At 45.3% G+C, this 16,194-nt stretch overlaps 3 protein-coding genes across 4 annotated transcripts in view; all 3 read left to right on the top strand.

Moving 5' to 3' along the window:
* Positions 1-4,791, top strand: part of COQ2 (coenzyme Q2, polyprenyltransferase) — an 8,431-nt gene extending 3,640 nt beyond the window's left edge. The window contains exons 4-6 of the mRNA XM_005418196.3: positions 236-369; positions 816-1,004; positions 3,444-4,791. Of these exons, the coding sequence (XP_005418253.3) occupies positions 236-369; positions 816-1,004; positions 3,444-3,557 (437 nt within the window). The 3' untranslated portion in view covers positions 3,558-4,791. The remainder of the gene's footprint in view (positions 1-235; positions 370-815; positions 1,005-3,443) is intronic.
* Positions 4,792-9,164: 4,373 nt separating this feature from the next.
* On the top strand, positions 9,165-12,723 carry LOC102037191 (placenta-specific gene 8 protein-like). 2 transcript variants are annotated; one of them, XM_005418088.2, is made up of 5 exons: positions 9,165-9,246; positions 11,181-11,309; positions 11,459-11,583; positions 12,200-12,303; positions 12,571-12,723. In XM_005418088.2, coding segments are annotated over exons 2-5 (345 nt in total). In that variant the 5' UTR covers positions 9,165-9,246; positions 11,181-11,194; the 3' UTR covers positions 12,572-12,723. The 2 variants fall into 2 exon arrangements, with proteins under 2 accessions (XP_005418145.1, XP_014167437.1); XM_014311962.2 differs by lacking the exon at positions 12,571-12,723 and having other exon boundaries at positions 12,200-12,307.
* A 3,382-nt stretch (positions 12,724-16,105) lies between these two features.
* LOC102037030 (placenta-specific gene 8 protein-like) overlaps positions 16,106-16,194 on the top strand; it is an 843-nt gene continuing 754 nt past the window's right edge. Inside the window, exon 1 of the mRNA XM_031066499.1 lies at positions 16,106-16,191. Within this exon, the coding sequence (XP_030922359.1) occupies positions 16,106-16,191 (86 nt within the window). The remainder of the gene's footprint in view (positions 16,192-16,194) is intronic.

Below are 16,194 nucleotides of genomic sequence, written 5' to 3'. Positions count from 1 at the left end.
AGGGAAACTCAAATTAGAGAAAAATGTGTAGCATATGTATTTTTTCTTGCATGTCCAGGGTATTAAATGTCAAATTATTTATATTTATTACCTGCCTGAAAATAAGTGGTAGAAAAATAGAGATGTTGGTATTATACAAAAGGCTGCTGATATGATACACTCTCAGATAAATTGTATTTAATTGCTGCTGGCGTTCTTATAATTTCTATTTTTTTAATTCTCTTAATGTTTTTAGGATTTACATTTAATTGGGGAGCCCTTCTTGGCTGGTCTGCCATCAAAGGGTCATGTGAGTGGTCTGTGTGTTTGCCCTTGTACTTTGCTGGAGTCATGTGGACACTGGTGTACGACACCATTTATGCACATCAGGTAGGGTGACAGTGAAACCTTCCAGATACCCGTGTTTAAACACACAAGTTTGTGTGTTTCGTTTACAAATTTGTTGTCAAACAGCAGAACTAACCTCTTGCAGTTCTTCACCTGCAGCTGAGCTGAAGCAGCCCCAAAGAAGTCCCAGCCCTTCAAAATGTTATTGCTGTTTGCCAAGGTTTTACAAGGTGGAAAGATGGAAGTGCAATACCCTTTGTGCTCTTACGCTTTTGCATTGTGGAAATATCTTTGATATTAACTCCTGGCTGCTAAACAGCTCTAAGACCAGCCTTCTAGTTTAAATTTTAGTGTGGGGACCTACAACCGCCCTTAAATTGGGCTCCTAGTAAGAAGCATAGAAAATTTAAGCAAGTCCTTAATTTTTATTTTTCTTATGAAGTGGCATTGGATTATGGATTTTGTGGTATTTCATCTTTTCATTCCAGGATAAGAGGGACGACATCATGATTGGTGTGAAGTCAACTGCATTGCATTTCAAGAAGGACACAAAGCAGTGGCTCAGTGGCTTCAGCCTGGCAATGCTCCTGAGTTTGTGTGTGGCAGGGATGAATTGCAACCAAACCCTCCCATATTACTCGGCTGTGGCTGCCGTAGGGACTCACCTGGCACACCAGGTTTGATGGATTTATTCATACTTTTTCCATGAGGAAGTTCTTACTAAGAAGTCAGAGGGCTTTTCAACTCCCATCAGTTAATGAGCTACCCATGAAAAGCAGTTCCTGTACAGAGAACTGAAGTCTTCTGACGATAAGCTTCATCTTCTGAAGAGCCTTTTGCAGACCTTTTGGTTGAGGAGACCTTCAGTCCTGACCACAAACAGTGGAGCACTGAGTTTCAGTTTGTTTGTAACCAAGAGAAGTGCCACACATTAAGCTGTGATCTCAAGGAAAGGGTTTTCTTCTCACTGCCAGCAGCAGCTGCTGCTAGATCCACCTCAATGTGCTGCAAAATACTGCGGTGTTGACTACTCTGATTCAGTTCTTGCAGTGTCTAGCACACATAATAGCAGATGTTAACATTATAATTTTATGTTAATTGACAGTTCTAAAGAGTTCTCTTAAAAGCAGAGAACAATCCAATTCACTCTTGTAGTTGCATTTATTTAGAAATTTTTATGAATAACAGAAAGAAAGAGATTAGCTTTGTCAGTAAAGGATGCAGATAGGATCTTGTTATCTTGTTATTTCTGAATCCTAACAACTGTGTTACACAGTGTTGTAGTAAGTGACAAGTCAGTCTATTCAAAAATTAATTGCTGGTCTTGATAGGTAAGGGATGGCAGGGTATTGTGTATTGCAAGTAGTAAAACCATTGCTAGTCTGAGAAGTTAAATTTGGAATGGTAATGTGGAACTTTTTATAAAGCACGTTGATCATAATGTTGCATTTTAGTGGGTGGAGCTCATGCAGGTAATGGATATTAAATATATCACTGGGTAAGAGAATCCTTGTGGTGATGTAGTCTGGCCACTGTTTTCATAGTGACTGTGGTTGGAAATGCATGAGGAAAAGAATACTATGTCCACTGCATGGTCATTTACAGTTTGAATTGTCAGAGAGCCTTTGTGCTGCAGTTTTGTCATAAATGAGAACCATGTTTAAGGATCTTTATAAGTGAGGATGCAGACTAATGAGTATAAATGATGGGGAATTAACAATTGTGTGGACTGCCTAAGTCAAAAGAGCAGAACTGTTCTGTATACCACAGAGTAGCTTCTTTTTGAGGAATTATTTTAATATAGCCCTGCTTAAACATTTTTATGCTTATCTTCTTGTTCAAGATTTCTGATTGTGTCCTTAACTGAGTTTGGAAAGCTGAGTAAGATGCTTGAGGGTCAGGATTTCCAAGATTTCCTTGATTCACTGAATTTTTTCTGCCTGAGGCAGAAAAATTTGGGTCATGATGATGTCAAATTGTATCCCTCTCAAGAAGTGTGCCAATAGAAAAATAACATCTTCTACTTTCCATGTGTTTCTGAAATAATAGCTTAGCTGCTGTTTAGTTTAATTTGCCAGTTCAGTGTTTCAAGTTCCCAGTGTCTGAGGAGCTGACAGGTTCTTAAGGGTGTGGATCACATCATATTTGAGAAGCTTGTGAAGAGTTTTTTTGATTATTTGACCAGGACCCAGCCCTTGTTTCTCTCTACAACCATAAATGAAGCAGATTTCCTGGGGAAGGTTTCACTTCTTTCAGTCAAATACTTCTTTCTATTTTAACTTTTTCGAAGGCTCAAGTGCAAAGTTTGAGGTTTTTGGGGCTCCTTCTCTGTTAATCCTTTCACTCATTTTGCTCAACATTTCCTCTTGTTATCGTGCTCAAGACTTGCACCAAATTTTGATTTTGGGAATACTTTTTCAGTAAATTTGCTCTTGCTGTACTTTGCGAGTTGGGATTTTTTTGGTTGGTTTTTTTTTCCACTTTTAGTTGTGACTCACAGCAGAGAGCTGCCGTGTGGGTAAGCCAGGCCTTCTGGCTGCTATTGCAGGTGTCCTGGTCCTTGTTTGGAAGGGAATTGCATGGACTTGGCTAAGAGCAACTGGACTGAAACCAGCCTGTGTGGCAAGGCAGGGTCTGGCACTTGCTCTGGTTTGCTGCTGGCCCTCCAGTGCCTTGTCTCTACTGAAACATAGAAAAACACCTTGTAACAGAGATGGAAAAGTGCATTCATTTTTATTTAAAGTTACATTGAAGAATTAGCTGGCAACTTACTGAGGAAAATCTCAAAACTTATTTACATGCCCAGATATTTTTGCACTTCTAAGTGTCAATCCAGACACACCAGTAACTGGGCTGTTTATATAGTCTTCCATTGAGATGGTCTGGGAATCATGTTCATACGAGATCCTTGACTTTTCTGCTGTATGTTGAAAAAAATCTGTCAAACACAGATGCCAGTTATGCAAAAAAAGATTTAAACACAGTATTCCTGTTAAGGGTAGACTTTAGAGCTTAAGAATAATTTTTTGAAGTTGCAGATAATTTTGTGATGTGTAAGATATTTTTGAATCTGTAGAATAATAATAATCCTCTAATGTTATACTGTACCTTTGCAGATTTACACTTTGGACATAGACAAGCCCGAAGACTGTTGGAAAAAATTTTCTTCAAATCGTACTGTAGGAATTCTGCTCTTCATAGGGATTGTGCTTGGAAATCTGTGGAAATGAAAAGGCTTAAATGCAGAAGAGCCTTCAGAGAACAGATAGTTGAAATCACTATACTGATATTTTAGTCTAACTGAAGTGTAGATACTGTAAGAAGGAAAACACTTGTAATACAAATATAACTGCTTTATATTGTTTATTTATAAAATCTGGTGGAAACATTCTTGTTTCTGAAATCATGCAATTTTGATAATTCTACAGTGGAAGTTTTGGTTATCTGGGAATAACTTCAATTTGCGTAGAAGCTCCAAAAAAAGAGCTCCAAAAAGCTCTGCTGGTCCTGTGTAGTAGCAGCAAACTTCTGTCAAGCTCTGGAGACTGTGAACGCAAGATTTTATATGAAACAGGTGTCTCTTAGTGACAGCATGGGTAAAAATGCAAAATGATTTCTGTATGTAAATAAATCTGGCAGTACATGTTTGATGGTCTGATTTATTACAAAGGTAATTTTGAGTTTGAGTTGGAGCTTGCTTCATGGAAGAGTTGCAAAAACTATTTTTCTTCTGGGATGTCTAGAAACAGTCAGGACTCTAAATGTGTGAAGTCCACATTAAGGAGTCAGTAGAGAAGTATTTAAGACGGTTTTCTGCTCTTGCTGTGATTGCTGCAGCAGGTGCGTTCCATGTGAAAAGGACAGGCTTCTGCAAAGCTGCCTGCACAGAGTGAGCTAAGCTTGTTTGTCAAGAGTGATTTGAACACAGACTAAGGACTGAAAACAAAAACAGAGAAGCCCAGAGCTGTTGCCAAATGTGTGTGAGCCATGGTTGACTGTGGGCTACAAATTTGTCTGTCAATGCAAATTGTTGACATTTTTTTTTGATTCCACTTGTTTTGACTTATGCCTACCGGCCTTATTTGTAGTCTTACAGGAAAAACCTGTTTCTAGGGGAATGCCTAGAAACAGTAAAAATAGCAAGTGCAGGCTAATTAAATGGTCCTTACACAGAAGTTGTTCTTCAATAGGGTTTGTATTTGTGGGGTGGAGAAAGTATTAAGTTGAAGAAAAGAGTTTAATAATGAAAAATCATAATCTTCTGATCAGTTTTGTGACATAGCTGCATTTTGTAGAGGGAGAATTTTGGTGCATCCAACTTGAACTTTGTTTATTAGCCATTTACTAGTAATTAGAAAGTCTTGTAAACTAGTATGGATCAGTTTCAGTAGTGTTACTTTAGTGAGGTGGTGGCAAAAGTTATTAATCTGTTTTTAACATATTAAAGCATCTTTAAGTAGCTCATATTTGGGAAGAGCTCACATTTTGTCATGCGTTTGTACCTTCTGGTGTCCTTTGTCTGATGGCCGCTTGTCACAAGTGTTTGTCTTAAAATGAGAAGAGGAAAAAGGTGTTGCTAAACACAGTGTAAATTAAAGTTTCAAAACAGTCCTCATGTCCAAAACTTGAAAATCACTTCATATTTCCTGTGTGAGTTTTCCAAATTCATCTTAATTTCATTTCACACAGATAAGACATAGCTGTATTTTAGGTTCATTGCCTGAAAAACAGAAAGATTTAAGTTCTCCCACTTGCACATCATCTCTCTGGGTTCAACTCTCTCAATACCTTCTCCCATCTGTCTTAAACATCATTATTATTAAGTAGTAAAGGCCTTTTTTAATCAACAGTACAATTTATTCTGCTAAATAACATCAATACATTAAAAAAATACTTTTCACCTGTCAAATACCATTGCAAAGTGTGTTGGATGTCCTTTTGCTAATACCTTGGTTATGCTGGATTAACTTCATGATGCATCCTGTGTGGCTGTTCACTCCTGCTCAGGTGTTAAAGCAAGGACACCACGTGTGGCAGACACAAGGGACAGCAGAAGGGAAGGTCCATCGTCCCCTGCATTGCTCTGGAGGAAGCTGTCAGCTTGGGATAAAACTGCCATAGAAAAGGCAAAGAGCACATGTCCAAGCTGGAAATTAGCCATGGGTCAGCTTACTCCAGAAAGCCTCTGGAGCTGACCCAAGAGCAGCTGAACTGCTGAGGTTCTCCTGCTTCCCACCATTCTATGGGGGGATGGGGATAGGTACAGGAAGATCCACACTTGCACCCGCTGGTAGTTCTGCCTCTGTTTATGTGCAACTCAGTGAGATTTAGGCAGTTAATGAAGCAGCAGACTACAAAATATATAAGTTGGACTGATCTGTTTGTAACAAGAGGATTGCCTTGTTGCTTTTTACTTTAGTTGTTTTATACCTTGTGAGCTCCTGAGGTAAAGCTTGATTCCCACAGGGCATTATCCTGTAAGTCTGAGTGACATGGAGAAAGAGTCACACCACTGAAAGCATGAAAAGGCAGCGAGCCACAGGAAGCGGAAGCTCAGCCAGAAGATGTGTGATGTCTCTCTCACACAAGATGTGTGAAACATCTGTGACAAACCATTGCTAGTGCTAGCATGCAATTGTAGAGGGATTTGAAACCACTTTTAGGTCTGAGCAGCTGTGACTAAGAGCTGCTGTGAAGCTGGTGGTACCCTTTGGCCCTGGCTGGGAGCTCTTCACTGTGTGCTGGACTTTATGTTTCGGCGCCTGTGGCACAGGGGTTCAGGCCCCTGGCCCAGACGGCACTGCACGCTCCCAGCCATAGCATCATTTCCTGTCTGATCAGCCACCCAAGACTCTCCCCACTGTGTGCAGTGTTCCTGGCATGGGAGAGATGAGGGATGTGCAAACATGGGAGCAGCTCTGCTTGTACCAACTGCAATGGCTTCAGTGTTGGTGAGATGTGCAACTGACCCTCGGCTACATTTCTAAGAGCTGTGAAAATTTTCCCTTGCACTTACTCAGCTCCATTCTCCTGCAGCTTTTACCATTGCAGGAATGTCCCTTCTGCCTGAGCCATTTCAAGCTGTGGGAAGACAGCAAGGTTTGTGGGTAACATGTTCTTCCATTGAAGCTGTGGAGACATCTAGAAAAAAAGGTGAAGTTTCTGATTCAGAAGACCTTCTCCATGTCTGAAACAGAACTCTGTCTCTGGAAAGGACTGGTGGGACCAGAGCTTTGGAGAGAGGCCCCCAGGCACCCTCCTGTGCCAGACAGCCCCCCTGACCTGCACACCAATGGGATTCATGGACCCTCTGTGAATGAACACACCTCTTACCACTGAAGGCACCTTAGTTTGTGTAAATAGTACAAGGCAGCATGCTGGGGAAAGTGGCTTTGCTCATTTGTGGTCATGTTTGAAGCTGCAGGTTGGACTTATTTTAAGTGGTACAGAGAACAAGCACAAACTTTTACATGTGAGTGGCCCAAACTGGAATAGATGAGTTTCTGCTTGTAGCTGCTCCATAAAATACATAGGTAGACTGTGTACCGAGGTAGACTGTGTAATCCATACCTCGTCCTTCGCAGAGAAAGCAAAAAGGTATTAAGGGAGATTTTTTTTTAATCTGTGCTCCTGAATCTTCATCAGTATTACATTTACTGTACTACATGTTAAATTGGTGAGTATTGATTTCAGTGGAATTTTTCCATTGTCTTCTTAGAAATAAAAATGGAATGGCTTGGTTTGGAAGGGACTTTAAAGATCATCTAGTTTCAAACCCCATGCTGTGGGCAGGGATGCTTTCCACTGGAGCACGTTACTCAAAGCCCCATCCAACCTGGCCTTGAACACTTCCAGGGATGGGGCATCCACAGCTTTGCTGGGCAACCTATTCCAATGCCTCACCACCCTAACAATGAAGAATTTCTTCGTAATACAGACTAAACCTATCGTCCTCCAGTTCAAAGCAATTCCCCCTTGCCCTGTCTCTACATGCCCTTGTGAAAAGTCCCTCTCCAGCTCTCTTGTAGCTCCCTTTAGGTACTGGGAGGTGCTCTGAGGTCTCTCTGGAGCTTTTCCTTCTTACCACCTAAAAAACCTGACTGCATTTCAACTTCCTGTTTCCCTCCTCCCCAGCAGACTCCTAGGCCATGAGCTTCATCCAGCCAGCTGCTGGGATGTCAGGCATCTCCTCCTCTAGGGAGGATCTGCTGATTTACAACTTTTTGCATACCTCAGTTTTCATAGCCTATTGCAATGTTCTTACAAAGAACACCAACTGTGTACGAGCCAGACAGGGAGTGGCCGGGCAGCCCCATTGTAAAGCAGGGACAGACACAGTTAAACTTTGGAGCTGCTGGAAGCCAAGGGAAGCATTTCAAGGCACATCTCCCTGTTTTCTCAGCAGCGCTACTGGTAAAAGCCTTCACATAAAGCACCCTAAGTCCCCGCCTGTCGACAAAGCTGCCATATTGACGTTTAGCCCAAACTTCTCCTTTCCCCATTCTTCATGAGGGCGAGAGAGAAGGGAATCTCACCAGCAGCACTTCCCATGGGATACACTGAACTTGACTTGCTCCCGAGAAACAGCCACCCAGACCCTCTCTGGTATCTCTGCATGCTATGTGCATCCTGCTGGGAAACAAAAAGTGCTGTCCTAGTGCCACAGATTCTCCACAAAATTTGGAAGTGTGTCCAAAACTGTCTTGCACGGGACATGAGTGGTTACGTATTTGGGGCATGTTAGTGTAGAAACTGTAATATTAGTATCTTATGAAGTGAAATTTATGTGTGTATGGTAATTGCTCAGTTAATTTTACTGTAGTGGCTGGGCTACATGGCCTGTAACAAGCACTTAGGGAATCAGCCTAATTATAATGGAAAGCCTCCCCATGCAGGATGTGTTTTCTAAGAAGTGAAAACCTGTATTGCCACAGTGCTGGATTATTCCGACCAGCTCCCGGCACCGGCAGCACAGGTGGGCTGCCCCCAGAAAGCTGCCCAGTCCGGGGTGCAGCTGCAGGGCACGGCAGCTCTACGGCTCAGGCAGACTGCAGACTGTGCCGAGGGTAGGGACAAGGATCAGGGAGAGGCCCTCTGTATGGTTTCCAAAGAAGTTTATTCCCGGAGGTTCAGTGACGGAAAGGACAAACCCAAACGCATACATCAGATTATAAGGGGGAGGAGGTCCCAGGGAAGGAGACAATCTTAGACCAATTGGGAGAAATTGGGGGTGGAACACAAGGCCGGGGAATAGAATGTTTAAACCAATAAGAGACTGCAGGGGAGGAAAATAATTTAAACAAACCAGTGGGGTTTTGAAGGACACAAGATTGATAGGGAAGTTTCTAGAAAAAGAGGCAGGCTTGGGGAGGGGTTGACATTCAATAGGAGGGGGAAGAGGGAACAGAGGGGCAGATCTTTGGAGAGATGGACAGCCAGGGCAAACCCAGTAACACAGGGAGGAAAGGAGCAATCCATCAAGAATAAAATATGCTATAACAGTACAAAATAAGAAAGATTACAAAACTGACTGCTAGAAATGCATTACAATTAAAAAACAGAATGCTACACTATATGTCTGTTCTGATAAAAGTACATTATTCAGGACTGCTCTTCCCTGAGCAGCAGCATCATGTGGGCAAAGTTAAGGGAATAAGACAATAAACATGCAAACATTTCTTTTAAAAAAAGAAATAACTAATCTTGGGAAAAGGAAAAATAAATTACTGTGTTCTGCGCTTGTAAAGTCTGTGGTTGTAAGGACAGGGCACAACTCCTGACCTCCCCCTGCAAGTTACCTCCCACTCATTGTACGTTTTTTACTGCTGGCTGCCAATAAGAACATCCGAGGGAGTAAGTTTAGTTTCACCTTTGCCGGAGCCTCTTTGTGCAGGGAGAGGAGGCAAGGCTGCTCACCAGGTTAGTTCTCTAAAAGCATGGAAATATTAGTAACTTGTTAGCCTTGGAAGAGTGGGATAATAGTGTCAAAGTAGGTTTTTTTTTCTTTTTTCCTGCTTAGCACAAAATATAAATCAAACTATCTGGCAAATCCTACTTGGGGAAGGAGGGGGAGGGCGGAGGGTTAAAAAGCTATGCGCAAAAGCTGGATTATGGAGAGTTTACCTTTGCTTACTGCTTTCTGATGCTAACACAATTGTATAAATGTGTTGAAGGAATCTGACTGGTACTCAGTACTCTCTGTTTAAACTGAGCTGCCCTACCAGAAGTTTGGATATTGATGGCTTTTGATACCTGCTCTCTCCATGTGTTGCTTGTCCCTTCCATGGGGTGTGCTGTTGGTGGCAACAGCAGCTATGCTCCAAACTCTTCATTATTGTTTGCAGCTAGGAGAGGAGAAAATGGGTGAATAATACTTGTGTGGGTGGCACTGCTGTTGTCAGGCAGAGGGAAGCTGTGGGTTAGCAGAGGCGTTGGACCTCTCTCTGGACACACACCTGATACTACCCCCAGCTGCACTCCTGCGGGGCTTGCAGACTGGTGTGTGCTGCCAGCTGAAGCCATGAGTGGGATTCCTGAGAAGCACATGTTACTCCAAAGGATGGAGAAAGAAGGTGCTTCCCCTCCCCCAGCATCACTCCTTCATTTGTTTCTATTCTGGCTTCTGAGCTCAGAAGCAAGAGGAGGAGGGGGAGGAGGAGGAGGAGGAGGAGGAGGAGGAGATAGAAGAGGCTGACCACCCAGTAGGGGGGGTCTGCTTTTGTCAAACTGCTGTTTCTAAGACAGAAAATAAATCCACTCAATTTACAGAAAAGAAGGCTCAACAAATGTGAGCAGGCAGTTTATGTTATCTCAGAGAACCTCACCCAACCCCAAACTTCCTTAGATTTGTTACCTAGAAAAACTTTGTGCTTTTTTACTTGGCTAGGGAATTAGAAGCAGAAAGAAATTGCTCTTGTTGCTATTTTTACTGTTATCATTCTAATCATCATCATTATTATTATTATTTTAGACCTGAGGTTTACTGGTTTTCAAGGTTTACTTGCTTGCTTAACCACATAAAGGCAAGGAGAGTATTTCAGACTTTGGACATTGATTTTCTCTTTTTCTGGCTCCCTACATCAGGAAACCAGAGATACGAGTTTTCTATGCTACTCTCTTGTGTGTAGCCTGGCTTTGTTATGAGGAAATGAGCCCACAGGTGTTTCCCACATACCCTGTGCCCATGCTGTGTAAAATACACCGAGTCAAACAACTGGAGTGCTCAAGTCACTCCCTTTAGCTTGGGTTCACTGCCCAGCCCAGTTCAGCACGAGGGGAATGAGTCATGGCTAAGCACTAGCAAAGCCTTTATGGAGTGGAGTGGGGAACATCAGTGATGCTATTTTGAAGGCTGGATAAAATGGCAGATAATGCGAAAACCTTGAACAGATAGAAATGCAGGCAAGATATGGTTATGCTCTATCACCTCCAGTGGCAGCTAGGGGGCTGGGCAAAAGGAGGCCTGCTGAAGGGTGGTAGTCACCAGTTTGGTTGGAGGTTCAGACCAACCACAGTTTTTTCACTGACTGTCTGTCACTATAGGACACGAAAGAACACAAGCACACCACCGTTCTCAAGGTGAAGGAAGAAAAAGGGCAGTTTATTTTCTGACTCCCAACATTTATAGTTTTCCAAAAGTGACAGTGGATTGGGGGGTGACAGTGACACCTCTTCAATCACACTGGACAAACCAACAGTCCATCAACTTTCTCCTCCTCCATAAAGGAAGACAAAACAATGGCTTATTTACAGAAAGTGTGTGATAAAATTCACTACAAGAATGTCAACATCAGAGGGCTTAGAAAATCTTAAAAAACCAGGGTGACAACTATCCTGTTTCCTGTCTCTTTCAGAAGAGGGCCTGGGAATGGCTGTCCCAACCGTTGTGACGATCCAGCCCCAATTCGGCGGGGCCATGTCTTCTGTCTCGAGATGCACGTGGCAGACAGGCCTGATGGACTGCTGCTCCGACTGTGGCGTCTGTGAGTGCCCTGGACACGCTTTCCTTGCCCCGGCTGCTTGGCGCGGTGGTGCCGCTGTGCAGCCGGGCAGCCTGGCTCTCCCAGCTGCTCCGGTGCTTCCAGGCGGGCAGGCAGAGCCTCAGCCAGGGCTGTGTTTCTTCCCCTGCCAGGCTGCTGCGGGATGTTCTGCTTCCCCTGCCTGGCATGCCAGGTGGCTGGGGACATGAACGAGTGCTGCCTGTGTGGGACCAGCGTGGCCATGAGGACCCTGTACCGCACCCGATACAACATCCCGGTCAGTGCTGAGCCTGCCCCCTCACCCTGCTGCTGCGAGCCTGAAAGACAGGTTGTCCCCGAGGCCCCTCTCTCTGCACTAGAGGGGGGGCTCAGGACAGCAGTGATTGCCACTTCCCCTTTTTTTCCCATTCGTACCCACCTCAGCTGCTGCTTCCGTCTTTGAGCTTTGATTGAGATAACTGTGGGCTGAATAAAGAATAGGTGAAGCTGGTTACGTGGATAAAGATCCATAGTAAGGTCTGGGAGGAGGGTAGACAGTGCATATGTGAGGGTGTTTCTTCCTGCAGGGGAGGTGGTTGCTGCCATCCCAAGGGCAAGCCATAGGGTCCCAAGTTCACTTTCCCCACATTGTCTGTTCCTGTCAGCGTTTTTCTTCCCAGTCTGAACCTCAGAAGTCAAAAGATAAGTAGCTATCTGCAGCCTGCACAAAGGGCTCCTTCCTTCCTTTCCATGGTTCCTGGGGTTTGCCAGCCCAAGGCTTCAGTGTTTTCTACTCAGGATGCTGCAGCCTGCTAAGAAGAAAAGAGTACTTGACCTGGAATGTGATTAACATTTTCTTGGCTGAAACTTGGTTTCTGGGAAACCTCTGTCCCTAACCTGTTTCTCCCTAACAGGGGTCCATTTGCTCTGACTACTGTGTCACCCTGTGGTGCACTGTTTGCTCTGTTTGCCAAATGAAGAGAGACATCAACCGCAGGAGGGAGCTTGGCATATTCTGGTAAGCCAGGGCTGGTGGTGCTCGTCCATAAAGCTGCTGTCACATGCAGACTGGTGGCTTCCCAGAGCCTCTCCTGCCAACGTCTTGACACCGGACCAAGTTTGCTGCAGTGGGGAAATGGCCATGGACAGTTGACCAGAGTGACATGTCCTGAAGCAAAATGTCACTGGGGACCTTGTGCAGGGTGGAGGAGGGAGGACTGGGGCGATACACAGAGTGTGGTGAGGCACATCTCAGTCCTGACACTCCTCTTCCATCCTGTTGCAGATGCTGCCATCCTCGCTGCATCCTTGGAACTGCTGCAAGCAGGAGTCACCACTGCTCTGACTGTTGGGGAAAAGCACCATGTGGAGCTTGCCTTGACTGCATTTGATTTTCCCTACTTAACTGCAGAAATAAAGTTTTGAGTTTGTCTTCCTACCTCTGTGTATGTCGCTCTTGTGCCACCTGAGAGCACCAATCCTTCTCCTGCTCCATCCATCTCAGCAGCCCTTGGTGTAGCTGAGATTTCCCTGTGCCTGATGCAGAGAGAGATTTTCACTAGTATTTTGTTGTTGGATCAGCTGTTAGAAAAGGTATTTAATACATTGAAGGAGTCAGTGTTGCTCATCCAAGTTTTAAAATTTGGGAAAATGACTATTGCTGCAGGGCAGAGCTGGGTCTTCCTGCAGTCAGGTTCTGGTGTTGGTGAGTGACACCTTTCTGAATAGAAAGGCATGGGGTACCTGGCACCAGCTCACCTTCATGTTGAAGAGATATGGACCCTGAGCATGAATTCCTCTGCACCTACAATAAAAAACGTCTTTGTTGTGGGTTATCTGTGTCCTCTCTAGGTACAAGTAGTGCCATCTTCCTGCGTGGCATTACACAGCCTGTCTGTCTGCACTGGGCTGTGAGCCCTCCATTCCCATCCTCAAGGTGGAGGTTGCATCCACCCTCTCTCCATCACTCTCAAGAGAAATGCTAAAGGACTTTTGATCCCTGCAAATATCTCCCAGTTTCATTCTTTAAGGAGAATATGATTATTTTTTTGTCCCCACTCCACCTTCACCTTTACCATAAAACTTTTTAAGGGCAAGTAGTGGCACTGTCTGTGCTGAGGGGTGGGTGGATGTGATGGCACTCCCAACTGCTTAAACCCAGATGGCTCAGATGGATGATCCCTGGCAATGCAGGAAAATGCATTTTTAGCCTGAGAAAGGCTGCCCCTGTGTCACCCACTGCAGTTACAGACAGTTCTTGCAGATGCTCAGGTTTGACAAAGGAACAGCTCATGGCTTAGGGCAGCACAGGAGCCTGGAAACAAACTGCCCTTCTTTGAAAACCTCTCCCACCAGGGCTCTGGGCCTGGAGAGTGACTGGGTGGGGAAAGGTGAGGGCTGGCAGTAGGAATGCACAGGGAAGCTGCCATTGTGAAAAGCTGCACCTAAGCTACCATTTGCTCTGTTAGTCAGAGGGAGCAGAGGTCATTTGCCAGAGTGCATATAAAGCATGAGAACCAGGAAAAGGACACGTATCTGCTGGGACAAGGACAGCTTGGAAAGTACGTGTGGCATGGCTTTGCTTTGGTCGTGGTACGGAAACTGCTTGTGGCTGAAGTGGTGATGCTGGGCAAGGGGAAAGGGTGGAAGCAAAGGTGAGGTTTTCTACCTGGAAAGCTGCTTCAGGGTTAACTACAGTGTGGTGGGGGCTGCTGATGGCATCTTGACAGATGTGGGGAACAGAGGTGGAGGACAGCAGTTTTTGCACTGTGTTGCTCATATAGAGCACTGTATTTGTGTGCATACAGTGCCTATAGATACAGCTCTATGGCCTTGGCTGTTGGTGAAATGTAGCTGCAGGCACCTCAGGATGCTTTTGTCCCCATCAGTCATTCCGGCATGGCTGGTGATGCCATGGGGGTGTGAAATTGTGAAATTGTGATACATTTTTTTGTGCTGGGCCTGGCCCATCTCTCAGTAGGTGAGTGTGTGGCAGAGGCTTCTTGCTGCTGCCTGCTCTGCACTGCAGCCCCCACCTGTGCAGGGATGTGGTGTGCTCGTACCTGGGGAGGGGAAGGAGAAGCCTGGCTGGAGGAATCCTGTCCCTAAAATTTCTTTTGCTGCTGGTGCTCCTGTGCACAATTCTTCCTGTGGTCCCTGTGGTCCTTCCTGCTGCTGAACATCCCTGTCACTGCATGGGAGCCCCATGCTGGGCTCACCACTGCACAGCCTGTCCAGGGTCTGTCTCCTCCCCTGCCCCTCCTGGTTCTTCTTAAATCATTGTGTGCAAGGCTTCCTGAAGGGGCTGCTGTTTTGGTGTGTCAGGAGGTGTTACATTGGCTGCAGCAGGGATGGGAATTACCTGAGATCCCATAGATGAACAAACAGGGACAGCTGGCCAAGACAGGGCCAGGAGGTGTCTGGAGAGGGATGATGGATGCAGTGTCCCCTGCTGCACTCACAGGTGTCTCAGACAGGGACAGCCTAGCCATGCTTCCACTGCCTGCAGAAAGCTGCAAAAAAGTCAGGAGCAAACCATGTAGAGCTTTCTTCCCTCTTACACCATAATTCAACAACCTTTTTTCTCTTCCTGGGACTGCCAGGAACAAGGGCTCATCCTAGAGCAACAGGCTGTTTCTGACAGCTGGGATGTGTCTGCTATGCTGGGGAGTCCCAGGAGCTTCCAGCAGAGTCAGCAACCCTTTGCCACCTGTTGCCATTAGTCAGTACAAATTCAGTGCCACCACTGGTGCCACTCTGATTTAGGTAATGAGCTCAATGGCATAGTCTGAGTGCTGGGCATAGTAATTGTTCCACCCCATTTCTTGTGTCATTTAATACTTAACTTTGTGTAACTGTGCAATTCTGGTGTGAAAACAATCCTCTTAGATTCTTAACAAAGTGGTGCTGAGCTTGGGCAAAGGGCAGGGAGTGTGTCTGCATGGGAGTTCTGTGGGAGAATCCTCAATTTTTTTTTCGTTTGTTTTAATTAAAGCTCCAAAACCAATACTGAGAGTGGCAGAAGCTGGTCCTGTGCCTTGCAGGGGTGGCAGGGAGGGAAGGGGCCACTGATGGAGGTGCAGGTGGAGTTGTTACTTTGGTCAAGTGATTTTGGGGATGGTACTGTGGAGCAGGAGCTTTCCTACTCTCAGAGAACGCGGCCCGTTGCTGAGGAAGGATGGGATGGAGAGGAGCTCCACGGGCCATGGGGACCCCACAAGACTGAGGAAGAGGAAGGTGACGTGTTGGCACAGACAGTTAAGTGGAGGAGGGATAGGAACTGCTGGTAGGGCTCCTGAGAGCTTGGGGAGACTAGAACTGAGCAGTAGTAACTTTGGGAGACTGTGATCATAAAAAAACAAAACAAACCCCCCAAAACCAGCCCAAAATGCAGACAATTTTATGCAGACAATTTTACACAGATATTTTTATGTGATTTTATGCAGACAATGATGAAAGATGACCTGGAGATGAAAAGACTAGTTTGGGGTGTTGAAGCACTGCAGTTCTGAAGCAGAAGGACCTCTGTTTTTACAGACGTGTTTTACTTGCATAGGGATGATGTGCTGCTGCCTTTGGTGGAAGACTGGTTCTAGAGAGGGCTTTCCTTCAGAGGGTAGTGGCAGCTTCTGGCAGAGCTATGCCCCTCACTTTGTGGTGAGAGTGGCATTACCCTGGCAGTGGGGACTCCCCAAGGAACTCTCTCTGAATGCAGCAGCCTGAGCAAGACGCCCACTTCAGAAACACCTGCAGCATCTTCCTCTGATGGCTTTTCTTTCCAGACCACAAACTGCCTGGAGGGATCTGAGCCCGTGCTGGCAATGGCCTCTCAGACTGTGATTACAGTCCAACCCCAGTTTTCAGCCACCCAACCGCCAGGGGAGTGGCAAACAGGGCTGCTGGACTGCTG

This window comes from Geospiza fortis, unplaced genomic scaffold, assembly GCF_000277835.1.
Source record: "Geospiza fortis unplaced genomic scaffold, GeoFor_1.0 scaffold11, whole genome shotgun sequence".
In the NCBI taxonomy this organism is placed as follows: Eukaryota; Metazoa; Chordata; class Aves; order Passeriformes; family Thraupidae; genus Geospiza; species Geospiza fortis.
The sequence above is the reverse complement of the archived record's forward strand: the minus strand, read 5'-3'. Positions and strand labels throughout refer to the sequence as shown.

What these genes read in the sequence shown, in the direction of transcription:
- LOC102037191 (XM_014311962.2), top strand. Translation starts at nt 11,195, where the DNA reads ATGGCTGTCCCAACCGTTGTGACGATCCAGCCCCAATTCGGCGGGGCC. An exon ending in CTGCTCCGACTGTGGCGTCT is followed by an intron (nt 11,310 to 11,458) that starts GTGAGTGCCCTG and finishes TTCCCCTGCCAG; the next exon opens with GCTGCTGCGGGATGTTCTGC. An exon ending in GCACCCGATACAACATCCCG is followed by an intron (nt 11,584 to 12,199) that starts GTCAGTGCTGAG and finishes TCTCCCTAACAG; the next exon opens with GGGTCCATTTGCTCTGACTA.